Source organism: Nematolebias whitei, chromosome 4 (genome assembly GCF_014905685.2).
Source record: "Nematolebias whitei isolate Nwh7 chromosome 4, NemWhi1, whole genome shotgun sequence".
NCBI lineage: Eukaryota > Metazoa > Chordata > Actinopteri > Cyprinodontiformes > Rivulidae > Nematolebias > Nematolebias whitei.
The window spans coordinates 8,478,872-8,491,337 of NC_056501.1; the positions used below are offsets into that span (position 1 = coordinate 8,478,872).

General features: G+C 44.2%; 3 protein-coding genes across 3 annotated transcripts in view; 1 reads left to right on the top strand and 2 right to left on the bottom strand.

Annotated features, from left to right (window-relative positions):
• The first annotated feature begins 1,445 nt into the window (after positions 1-1,445).
• On the top strand, positions 1,446-3,866 carry sqstm1 (sequestosome 1). Its single transcript, XM_037675661.1, has 8 exons — positions 1,446-1,747; positions 2,012-2,107; positions 2,192-2,469; positions 2,702-2,822; positions 2,904-2,972; positions 3,070-3,227; positions 3,300-3,504; positions 3,573-3,866. The coding sequence occupies exons 1-8, from the start codon at positions 1,579-1,581 to the stop codon at positions 3,731-3,733; spliced, it is 1,257 nt and encodes a 418-aa protein (XP_037531589.1). The 5' UTR covers positions 1,446-1,578; the 3' UTR covers positions 3,734-3,866.
• Positions 3,867-3,928: 62 nt separating this feature from the next.
• On the bottom strand, positions 3,929-6,531 carry LOC119408642 (MRN complex interacting protein). Its single transcript, XM_037675486.1, has 7 exons — positions 6,472-6,531; positions 5,973-6,032; positions 5,586-5,692; positions 5,405-5,474; positions 4,454-4,626; positions 4,251-4,314; positions 3,929-4,126 (listed from the first exon to the last, which is right to left on the bottom strand). Exons 1-7 carry the CDS (start codon positions 6,529-6,531, stop codon positions 3,929-3,931), a joined length of 732 nt encoding a protein of 243 aa, XP_037531414.1.
• Positions 6,532-7,075: 544 nt separating this feature from the next.
• LOC119408813 (TBC1 domain family member 9B) overlaps positions 7,076-12,466 on the bottom strand; it is a 12,144-nt gene continuing 6,753 nt past the window's right edge. The window contains exons 19-23 of the mRNA XM_037675662.1: positions 8,877-8,945; positions 8,690-8,743; positions 8,252-8,287; positions 8,080-8,171; positions 7,076-8,000 (exon numbers count right to left, since the gene is read on the bottom strand). Of these exons, the coding sequence (XP_037531590.1) occupies positions 7,407-8,000; positions 8,080-8,171; positions 8,252-8,287; positions 8,690-8,743; positions 8,877-8,945 (845 nt within the window). The 3' untranslated portion in view covers positions 7,076-7,406. The remainder of the gene's footprint in view (positions 8,001-8,079; positions 8,172-8,251; positions 8,288-8,689; positions 8,744-8,876; positions 8,946-12,466) is intronic.

Genomic DNA, 12,466 nt, shown 5'->3' on the forward strand with positions numbered 1-12,466 from the left:
TGGGGTCATCACGGTAAAGTTCATGTTTTACAAAGTGAAATGTTTCTGGATCATTTGATCAGTGTAACAACACATCAATCTTTAGTTGTTTAACAATATATATTTTTTAAAGTTTCGTCTTGGAAAGGTTCTGGTTTGTTCTAATCCAAAAAGCATTAGAAACACCAGCAAGTTTCCATTATATGACCTTTGGTAAGAAAAACAAAAACACTCCTTAGGTGGAGTCTGCTTGTCTTGTGACTCTGACTCACCTTAGGCTGACTCACGGTCATGTGATACATGCGCTGCTGCTGATTGGCTGCTGGAGCTGATGTCGTAGCTAGAAACATCTGGAAACACAACAAACAATAGATTCAATACAAAGTTAATATCAACCAGTTCTGACCCCATTAGAGACTGCTAGGAACAATCCACATGTTTAAAGGTGTGATCTGTATGAACTGACACTGAAAACAAACAAAAACATTAAAACTTGTTTGTAAACATATTCAGATGTTGATCACTGAAGAAAAGTAGAAGCAGAGCAATAAAGATTAATTTTGGAGTCGGCAAGATGGCTGCCACAATTAGCAGCCCCATCAAATAAAAGTGCATCTAATAATGTAATTTTACAGATGTGGAGCTAGGATTGGTTGTGGTAGTAGCTGAGGGTCATCCCAGCACCTACTCTGAGCTAACATCCAGAGGGCTCATACATGATACTGCAATGTTGCATCAACACTTTATTTTAAAGTTTGACTAAACTAGACATGAGTTTAGATTAAAACATCCTTTCAGGACTAGGCCTTTTAATGTCTATTTCATTTTAATCTTGTTTCTATTAATATGTTTGTTTTGATGACATGTCGTGATTCAGCATTTTGTTGTTTGTTTTTCTTTTTTGCAACAAGGATGAAAAACAATGGGAATATTGAAGAAGAAAAATCTACAAAATAGGTTAGGGACAGAATAAAGCAAATTTATCAAATAATGAAGTTGAACTATAAGTCAAGTCATATTTATTTATAGAGCACAATTTAAAACAGATAGACTGTTATCAAAGTGCTTAACACTAAGGGTAACACTAAGAAATAAAAAGCAGTAAGAATATACCTTAAAAATTTTAAAACAACAGCATTAAAATGAAGACATAACTATAACTGCATAAATGATTGTTTATTAAAAGAAGAAAATAAATTTTTATATATATATTTTTTGTTTTATTTAAATTTTTTAAAAGCCATAACTTAAATCCAAATTTCATTTTTGTATATATATTAGTGTGACTCGGCGTTTATCCGACATAAACTTTGTTCCGGGTGTGTATCGACTCCTCGTCACGTGATCCAAGGGAAAGTCCTTGACTGGATTTTCGCTTAGTCACTTCACGGCCTCCCATTGGTCAACCGAGGCCGACCAATGGCAGCCTCATGCGTCTTTACGTCACCAAAAAACGGGACGGACATAGCGGAAGTAAACATAAAAGACGCTGAAAATTTACCGCTGCGTCACAAAGTTTCTGACTTTGTTTGAGTCTGTTAGGTGCGTCTTTCTGTTCGGTAGTTTGTTTTTTGTACCTGGAATTGTGCTCGGTTCAGGATGTCAGTGACTGTGAAGGCATACCTGTTGGGGAAGGATGAGCAAGTGAAGGAGATCCGCAGATTCGCAGTGGATCATGACGTCTCATGTAGTTTCGAGTACCTGAGCAGGAAAGTGGGGACGGTTTTCTCCAACCTGAACTCTTCCTCTTTCAACATGTACTACAAAGGTGAGCATCACGTGATCTTTTGCTCTGATTTGATTGAGTTTTAATAAAACCGTTTCAGCTCTTTGATGTTAAATTAAATCGACTCGTTCAATGTATTTTTGCGAATTTTGAGGTAAACAAGTTTCAGAATTTCCTGTAATGACCCAAATTCCCCCTGGTTCTTCTGACCCAGTTGTTTCACCGTCATAAAGTTTTGTTTATTAAAGCCATCAGCTGCTCTGATGGAGCTTTTGTTGATAAATGTTGTTTTTGTTGACGTTTCAGATGAAGATGGAGACCTGGTGGCATTTTCATCCGATGATGAGCTGATGATGGGTCTGACCTTTGTGAAGGAAGCCACGTTCCGCCTCTACATTAAAGGTAAACATTGTTTGTTTGTTCCATCAGATGATTGTTGACGAGTCCTCTGTTGTGTGTCTGAATAGTTTTGTTGAACTTTTGCAGAGAAGAAGGAGCACCGACGGGACTTTCCCCTTCACGCTTTCCCCCCCTTTGTTTTTGGCCCACCTCCTCATGGCCCACCTCCTCCACATGGCCCACCTCCTCACATGGCCCCACCCTCTGCCCTCCATCCAGATGTCACCTGCGATGGCTGTGAGGGCCCAGTAGTTGGGACCCGCTTTAAATGTTCCGTGTGTCCAAACTACGACCTGTGCTCCACCTGCCAGGCCAAGGGGACTCACACTGAGCATGCTCTGCTGCCCATTTGGCACCCGCTGCAGGTGAGGGTCCACCTTGTCATATGTTGTGGGTGTGGCTTAATCTGTTGTTCACTCAAAACAAAGTCTGTAATGAAAGCACAAGTATGTGGATTAAATCTATTTATAGTTTGTCCTTTTGTGACACTACTTGGGACGGGCTTCGCCCTCATCTCAGGTCTTTACACTCGCTTTGAATAGGCTCCGCCCACTTCACTGCTTTTTGAATGGACAATTGGAACTTTTCTGTCTGCAGTGGTTTCCTCGAGGGAAGTGGATGAAGAAGATGAGACACTGTATGTGGGGGCCGCACATGGCCCAGAACCAGGAGCCAGCTGGGCCCTCCAGTGCTGCAGCTGACAGCAGCGCCACCTCTGGTAGGTGATGTTTCTTCCTAAACTGATTGATTAAAAAAATAAGTGTCAGCCATTGTCAGTGATGAGCTCTGACCTCTTCAGCCTCTCAGGCCAGCGTGGACTTCCTGAAGAACATCGGTGAGGGCGTGGCTGCCATGTTGAGCCCATTGGGTGAGTGATGTCACAGAGATCATGTCATGCAGGATTCAGTGTTCAACGAGACAACTGCACTATGAACAGGAAGTGACATCCTGTTTTTTGCGTTCAGGTATTGACGTGGACATTGATGTGGAACATGAAGGCCAAAGGACCAAGGTGAATCCACCTCCTCAGGATGGTGGAGAGAAGGGTGATGTTGAAATGGATGGGGGCAGCGAAGAAGGAGGAGCCAGCTCTGAGGGTGGGGGCAGCCAGGGCCAGTCGAAGGTCAGTTTTCCTCTGGAACAACTTTTATCAGATCAGCCTGACCAATAACTAATCAGAACTCTGACGCTGCAGGTGAGCCGAGAATCTGATGATGAGTGGACTCACCTGAGTTCCAAGGAGGTAGACCCATCTACAAGTGAGCTGCAGTTGCTGAAGAAAGTGGACCAGGACCAGAAGCAGGACCAGGACCAGAAGCAGGACCAGGACCCTCCATCAGGAGAACAGCAGGGGCCATCAGGCTTGCGGGAGGCTGCTCTTTACCCACACCTTCCACAAGGTGGACATGCAGTTTGATATTAGATGTGTCTGTTAGCTCCATCCACTTATTAAGCGTTTCCCTTTCAGAAGCCGACCCCCGTCTTGTGGAGTCTCTGTCGTCCATGTTGTCCATGGGTTTCACAGATGAAGGTGGCTGGTTGACTCGACTCCTTCAAGCAAAGGACTTCGACATAGGAGCAGCGCTGGACGCCATCCAATACGCCAAGCAGCCCCGCCCACACCAGTGATGTCATCACTAGCTATCTTTCTGTTTTCCTGTAGTCTGAGACCAAAACATGTCAGAGAATAATCAGTCTTTACTCATTTAATACTTTTTACTGTTATCTTTATTAACTTCCTTCAATAAAACCATGAAAAACATTCTTAGAGTGTCTGAAGTAAATTATTAGAAATGTAAACAAATCTAAAGAGGTAAAAACAAACTAGAGAAAATCCAGACTGAACTCCTCGTCAGTCTCAAACATGGAGCAAACGGGAAACTGAGGGCGAAGCTTTGCCACTGCATCTTTTTGACTCCTCCCACAAACTGGAGGCTCTTCCTGCACAGGTCTGTTAGTACTGAGGAAACAATCCCACCTGGAGGCACCACTTGGACCAGGACTGTCTGTTCGATGTTCTGGCTGCAGAAAAAAAAAATCAGTTCACATGAAATGACAAAGTTAAGATGACTTTTTTTTTTTCAGTTTATTTGGGCCAGATGTTAGCACAGCTTAGCATGCAGACAAAGTGATGCCAGCATGTTACCTTTGCAGGTGGTTGGGAGGCGTCTCCTCTTTGGTCTGTGCTCTCCTCTGATCTGTGTCGCTTTCTATAATCGAGGAAAAAATAGTCAAACCAATCAATTGATTTGTACAAAACTAAACAGGCTGTTGGCATGGAGGCAGCCCTTTTAAACCAGTCTGAAACCATTGTGATCTGGTTTGCTGATGCTAGAATTCTTAAGTCACCTGGTACTCTTGCTGCTGCCATGGAGATAGTGCCTGTCCGTCAAACCACTCATTCCCGCTTCTTGTTTTTCGGGTTCTGCCACCTCAGGTGTATCTTGTTCTTCTGGTCTCACCTCCTCAGGTGTGTTCAGGTACCTGCTCCAGCGACTCACATGGTTCTGCTGCAGACAGAGCTGAGATGTCAAAGAATTAAAATTACAGTAGGGCTCTCTGGGGGGGGGGGGGGGGGGGGTAATAGAAGGTGGAATCTGTTTTTATATAAATGAAGGTTGGTGTACTGATGCCACAGTGTTACAGAAGACATGCAGCCTTCATGTGGAGTCAGTTATTATAAACTAAACCCTTTATTCACCGAGGGAGTACTCGTTTATTTTGGCCGGTGTTTACATTCCACAAGCCTGCACATCAGAGGCTGAAAACAAACATATGGAAAAAAAATATACCCTGACTCATCGTTCTTTGGGATTTTAAAAGCATTTTAAAACTTTAGGACTCTCTGATCACTGCTTCATCTTAATCCAACCTATAGGCAGAAATTAAAAACTTCTAAACCTGTAGTTCAGACTGTTAGGAAGTGGATGGAGCAGTAAAATCAAGAACTACAGGCCTGCTTTTACTGTACTATACTGTGTAGAATAATGGGGAAAAGCTAGGCTTGTTCCAGACTCAGAGCATCTTAGCTTAGATGGCTTCAAGAAGAGTTAAAAAAGGTAAGTCTGGATTAACTGAGCCTGGCAGTTAGCCTGGCATAGATTAACCAAACCAGGGTGTTTGGTTAAATATACAGAATAAATCAGTATGGTAGTCTGTCACTGATTCTGTGATTGCTGCAAGAAGGATAAATTAAGGTCAGGGTAACAAGAAATTCAGTCTTAATCCCTTATCTGGATTTTGTGAAACGGCCACAGGGTGATCCACTTCTATGCATCCTGGTGTAAAAACTGAACCCACCTGTTTCACCTGGTCATCTCTTTGCTGTTGCTCCTCCTCCTCCAGTTCTTCACCTCCATTCGCCTGCTCCCTGAAAACATCAAACAGCAAAGTGGGTGCGGAGCCAGGTGAGAACACCGGGACAGAGTCCAATGTTTAAAGGTGGTGCATGCACACTGAGAAAGCTGGAGTGAGTGGTTACCATAGTGACCAGGTGCAGCGCTCCTGCTCATCAATTAAATCTCCTCTCGCTGAGTTCAGCTTCTGCACATGACGACGACAATCTGGAGCAGATCCTCGCCCAAACTCCTGTCAATCAGGATTCCAACCAATCAGGTCAAAGTTCCAGTCAGAGCCAGTTAATATAAGATAATTAAATAAAATATAATAATATAATAGAAATAAAATAATTTAATCAGGTTAGTTTAGGTTCTGACGAACATAATAAAATCCTGGACCGCCTCTGAAGGTGGTCTGAGTGAAGATGTCTTTCATCTGTGTTCAGAGAGATCACACAGAAACAGGCACCACAGTGTAACTTGTTCACTTGTCTGTCCTATGTATCATTTGATCAATATGTTTGATTGACCTTCAGCAGCGACTGTTTTTGTCCACAAAGCTTACAGGTCCACTTCCTGGCCTTCTTCACCTGCCAGACAAAACACAGGGCAAAACCCCCATGATCAAACAGACTAAACCTGATCAAAATCCTGAACCAGGTTTCAGTGTGACTTGATTTTATGTTGAAGCAATTAGATAAAAAGAAAAAAATATCTATGCATGTGTCCGTAGAAATATTGACAACCAAACATTACATAATTTTCACATGCAAGGGGCGTTACCGTACGCCCACAAAAACAGAAAACGATTTTTTTTAAATAAAAATAATCCATCAACCTTAATCTTACATATAGCTAAATATCATAAAAAGAGAAAAAGACTGACCAATACTTTGTACGGATCATTAAAATATTCCAAGTTAGCTGATAGCACCGATTAGCCGTTAGCTGCGCGTTAGCTCAGGAACTTCCGGTAGTTTTTTTTTCCCCATACATTCAACAGGTTAATACCTTATTTATAAAGGTTACCTGTTGGACTTGAAAGCTCTCACAGCTGAAGCACCTGACAACGTGAAACTCTTGCACCATGTTGGACACAGTGCTGGCTGAACACAACTTTAGAGCTGGTTCTGGTTCGGCTGCTCGATTGCTCGTTTCGCGGCGGGTGTTTAAAACATTACGTCATAAATTGCGTCACAGTGTAGTTTGTGCACGCCCCCTTCCGACAGGAGAGCAAGACCTACAAAAAACATTTACAAAATAAGACAAATATTACACTAAATAAAGAAAACAGGTGAGAAACTAATTTATTTACTTTCCTTTATGTTTATTGCAACACTTTGATTATTGTTCGTTTATACAGTTTATTTTATAAATAAACACAGGGACGCCCCTACAGGAAGATGTTATTTATGTTTTAAGATCAGTTTTTATTAGAACATCGGAGTACATATCAATATCTAATCAATATAACAGACTTAAAAGCAGGCAAATTAACAGTGAAGGCAATAGAAACAGGAAGCAGAAAAAACAGTTCAAAATAAAAATCGGAATAAACACTGAACACGTTTCTTTCAGTCATTACGTTCTTAAAAACAGTGACAATAAGAATGTGAATCAGCTGACTGAGGGTCATGTGACCAGCAGGGTGTCTGCAGGTGTGTTCACTTGAGCACTTGGTGCTGCAGAGACTTGTAGCTAGAGATCAATGAATCAAATACTAATACTGTAATACTTCCTGCTTGTCTTTCACAATAAAAGCCAATGAATTCATCGTTTTAAAAGCTTTTAGTGAGAAACTCCTGCAGGAAGTCACTTGATGATGACGTCACAGGTCAATGATCAGCTCCACTGTGTTGGACCAAGCAGCCAGTCAGAGTCTCTGTCAGAATGACATCATCAAACACTTAGTGCATGTGATTAACTGATTAATTACCTATATGGGGAGAGGTAGACACAAGTGATCAGGTGGAATGTTGGGCGAGTTCCGCTTCAGAGGCGGAGCTTATCTGGCGCTCCACAACCCTCTGAGCCTTACAGGAAGCCATCTTGGCCTGAATGTCCGTCTTCCTCTCGAAGTATTCGACAAGTGCCGGCTCTGTCAGCAGCGATGCCAGCACCTGCTCAAAGGTGATGGACCAATCAGCATCCAGCGAGCTGCCTTGCCTCTGGTCGCCACCAATCAGCACAGTGTCGTCAGCAATGTCCTCGCACGGCAGCGAGCCGGAGCTCACCACCGAGTAAGACGACACCGACGTGTCGTCTTTGGTTTCCTCATCGGATGTTTGTGGCACCGGCAGCTCCAGCTGAGCATCGGCAAGAGCCTGGCACACCTGCGCCTCAGCTGACGTTCCTTCGCCGGGCCCCTCCTCCTGCTGCGGGTGGATGGGCGGGGCTTGAGTCTCTGGCTTCTTGCCGCCATTGCTGAACTTCTTCCCGACCTCTCCGATGCGCAGCAGCAGACTGGCAACGGTGGCTATGGCGTGATAGAGCTCCTGCTCAGACGGCTCCTCACTGAACATGTTGTACAGAGTCTTGCAGAACTCGATGAACTGCTCCTGCACACACACAGGTGAACACACAAGTAAACACACCTGTCACACTCAGCTGTACCTGCTGCCCTGTGAGGCACTTCACCTGGTTCATCCTTGGCAGATCCTTGATCGTCTCTTTCTTGGGCTCCTTCTCTTTGGCCCACATCCTCAGATAGTACCTGTAGTCCTTCACCTCTGAAACAGCACGCAGGTGGAAGCAGGTGAGACAGATGTGAAAGATGAGAACACCTGACACAGGCGAGGGGGGAATTTACCTTTCTTCTCCTCTTCATCCTTGACCTCCTCACCTACTGGAGGAAAAAAAAAAATCATCATCAAAAGCAGAAAAACAGGAAGTAGGGTGTGACCGGACTAAAAAAGTAATCATGAAAGATCAGACATCAGAGAAATCATGTGACAGCAGGTGGCTTTATTTCAGAGCAGAATTAACATATCCAGAGTTTCTTTAAGAGATCTTGTTTAATTAATCCTAACAAGCCATCGTGTTTAGTAGTTTTATAAAGCCGTTTATAAACTTGGTAAGCCGACCAAGAACTAAGTCAGGTTTCAGTCCTTACGACTGATTTGATTTGAACTCCACACGATTCAGTTTGGACTGAAGACCCCAAACTCAATCTGAGGCCACCTCCATGAGACGCTAATCCTGCTTCGTAGTACAGGGCGCAGGTTTGATTAAATCAAAAAATACAAACCTGATGGCACATCCTGCTGCCTTAAAGTGTCCAAATCAGACAAGAAGGAAGATTCTAGAGGAAACATCAGGAAGCGGAGGAGGAAAAAGAGGCAGCAGATAGAGCTTATTAATCAAAGTCCAGTTTCTGTAGAGTGGGACAGCAGGAGGAAACAAACACTGTGCTGTGTGTGCGTGCGTGCTCGCACCTCCTGCTTCGTCCTCTGTGAAGAACTGTGTGGCTTCCAATGCAGACTCTGCCTCCTGAGGACAAAGAGCTGCAACAAACAAACAAACAAACATGAGAATCTGAAGTTAAAACATCAGCTTCACCTGCAGCTCATCCTCATCTGCCCAAACTACAAACATTCATGTTCACTACAAGAATCTCGTTTCTGAGACGTACACTGACCACCACACGATCATAAAGTCCATCCATCATCCATCCATCCATCCATCCATCCATCCATCCATCCATCCATCCATCCATCCATCCATCCATCATCTTCCGCTTGATCTAAAGTTGGGTCGCGGGGGCAAAAGCTTGAGCAGGGAGGCCCAGACATCTCTTTCCACAGCCACCTCTTCTAGCTCTTCTGGGACGACTCCAAGACGTTGCCAGTAGAGCTGTCATTTCTAACCCGAACCCGGAGCCCGACTGGCATGACCTGGATTAAGGCCGGGCCATAATAACGTGCTTAATGTGCGGGCCGGGCCGGGCCGGCGTCGGGCTTTTGATTGCGTTAGTGAACGTGCGCGGCTGACGATTCAATTATATAGCAACATGGCTTGCCATATAATCACCAGCCCCATTTGACCACGCGCTGTCTGGCCTTGAAAGAGTTTTTTTTTTTTTTAAGTTCAGTTAAAGAACGACATCCAAACTAATGAGACATCTTTGTTCTTTACTTTAGAAGGTGGAGGTGTATTTTAAAAAAGATTCAGCATGCACGTCCGTGCGCGGCCGACGACCCAAACAGGTGAGATCCCAAAATATCCTCACAGACATGTCAGAGCAGGGTCCGTGTCTGAATAATGCAGAATGCAGGCAGAAACAGGGATGTGATGTGCTTTGATGGCCATGAAAAGACAAACACCCCCTCAGCTCTGATCTTCCGCCCCTTTTATTCAGCCGCGCACGTCCACCTATCATTAATAGCTATATAAGCAGTCAAAGCTTAATAATATTGGGGGGGGGGGGGGGGGGATCAAGTTTGGACCTGTAATTACTGTTAATTCGTCGGGTTGGGTGGGGTTTGGAAATGATGGCTATGGACTGGGGCCGGGTCGTATTTTTTGGACCCGAATGCAACTCTAGTTCCCAGGCTAACCGAGAGACGTAGTCTCTCCAGCGTGTCCTGGGGTCTCCTTTCTAGGGAGGTGCCCAGGTAGCATCCTTACCAGATGCTCGAACCACCTCAACTGACTCCTCTCGATTTGAAGGAGTGGCGTTTTTATTACGAATCTCTCCTGGATAACTGAACTTCTCACCCTATCTCTAAGAGAGAGTCCAGCTACTCTGCAGAGGAAACTTATTTCAACCGCTCGTATCCGCGATCTCATTCTTCCGGTCACTACCCAGAGTTCGTGACCATAGATGAGGGTAGGAACGTAGACCGACTGGAAAATAGAGAGCTTTGCCTTACAGCTCAACTCCCTCTTCCCCACAATGGACCGGCACAGAGTCTGCAATACTGCAAACGCTGCACCAATCCGTCTGTCAATCTCATGCTCCATTCTTCCCTCACTCGTGATCAAAACCCCAAGATACTTGAACTCATCCACTTGAGGCAGAACCTCAGCCTGGTCTGGGAAGCTCAGTCCTCACCTCCTTACAGGTGTGCAGTGGAGAGCATCCTGTGCTCCAGCATCGTGTGGCATGGAGGCTGCACAGCTGCAGAAAGAAAAGCTTTGCAGAGAGTGGTGAAGGCTGCACAGAAGTCTGTTGGAGTCAGACTCCCCACCATCACAGACCTACACCTCCAGATGCAGGAAGAGGGCCACATGCATCATGAAGGACCCCACTCACCCAACACACACACATTTTGCCCCGTTCTCCTCAGGAAGGAGGTTGAGGAGCATTAAGTGTAGAACCACTAGACTGAGGAACAGCTTCTACCCCGAGGCTGTTAGACTCATGAATCTCTAACCAGAATAATCACTGGAAAAATCACATCATGCTGCTGATCTGTCTCATGTTGCTGTGTTTATTCGTGATCATCTGCTCACACAGACTCATGTTCGGCGTATTGTTTTTATGCTATTGGTGCTTAGTGTATTTTTAGTTAACGTTTTTCTTAGTTCATATCTTAGATCTTATAACTGTTTTTCTTTTAAATTTTATACTTTTGTTGGATGAAAGGGAGTGGTGGCGCAGAAGTTAGAGAAGATGGACCTGTGATCAGAAAGTCACAGGTTCAACTCCTGGTACCGACAACATCAAAATGTGGGTGGAAAAGGTGAAACACCCACACCTGCCTCCACCCTCATTTGCCCCACTCTGGTCCCCTGAGCAAGGCCTTTAACCCCCACTATCTGCTCCCAAAAACAAGTCTCTCTTTTAAATGAGTTCTTGTGACTCAATGAGACTACCTGTCAAAAAAGGGTAAATGGAAAAAAAAAAAAAAAAAAACTGGGACCCTGCGTACACAGTTTCGTTCCGTCTTATGTACCACGTGATGTGAATGACAATAAAAAACCTTGAATCCTTGAAGAGAGCAATAGAGAGCAAGTTTCATAAAGTCATCCAGGATATCTGGAATACCTTCCACAGATCCAAAGAGAAGTTTCAAAGGTTCCAACCCAAACAACTCAAATAGCTCCTGACCCAGTGACCCAATGACTCCTGACAATGTGTCCTAGAAAACAACTCAACAAATTCCAAGAAACAATGACCCAAAAAGTCAAGACAAATCAACCAGCCCTAACAAGCCACAACCCAACAAGGCCCAAAAGACAACAAGCCTGCAAGGTCTGACAGACAAACAACCCAATGAGTTCTTGTCAGGGGAATTTAGGTAAATGTTTATGGATGTTAATCACTGCTAATGTTGAAACTCATGTTACCATGTGTGTGAGGTCAGAGAGTTCCTGTCTCTCAGAGAGAAGCCTGCAGGCACCAGTATGTAGGAGGAGCTGAAGCAGTATAAAAACACTTCCTGTTTTCTTGTCCGGTTGCAGATTCTCACTGACGAGGCTCTAAGCAAGTAACTTGTACATCTGTGTAAACCTGTGAGTGGAAGTCTGCCCTTGCAAGTAAAACCGGTTAAAATATCTTCTTGTGTCCTTGAATGTGGCTTCTTTGAGTAAGTAAGATGAATAGAGGATATTTTTTTATCCAACAGTTCTAGGAAACAATTACACCTCACAAGAGACAACAACCCAAACAATTCTCAGAGGACAACAATCCAACTAGTCATAGGAGACAACTTAAATGACTCTCAGAGAAAAAATGACCAAACAAGTCCCAGAAGTCAACAACTCAAAAGAGACAACAACCCAGTGAGTTCTATCACCTCATAACTTTTTTTGGAATAAAAATGCATCATAAAACTGCCATTGCTTCAGAACACCTTGAAACTTTCTGAGTCATTATAGAGTGAAATGAAGCAGTGACGACGTCCGAAGCTTCGAACATCATTTGCCATGTGACGGTGTGTTTGGCGCAAGCTCCGACATGTTATGAATCACTCTGCTTCAGGAAGAGTGACACAAGCTCCAAAGGCTCGGTATCATTTGCCCATAACTACAATGACCCATGGAGTCCCAGGAGACATCGACCCATGGAGTCCCAGGAGAC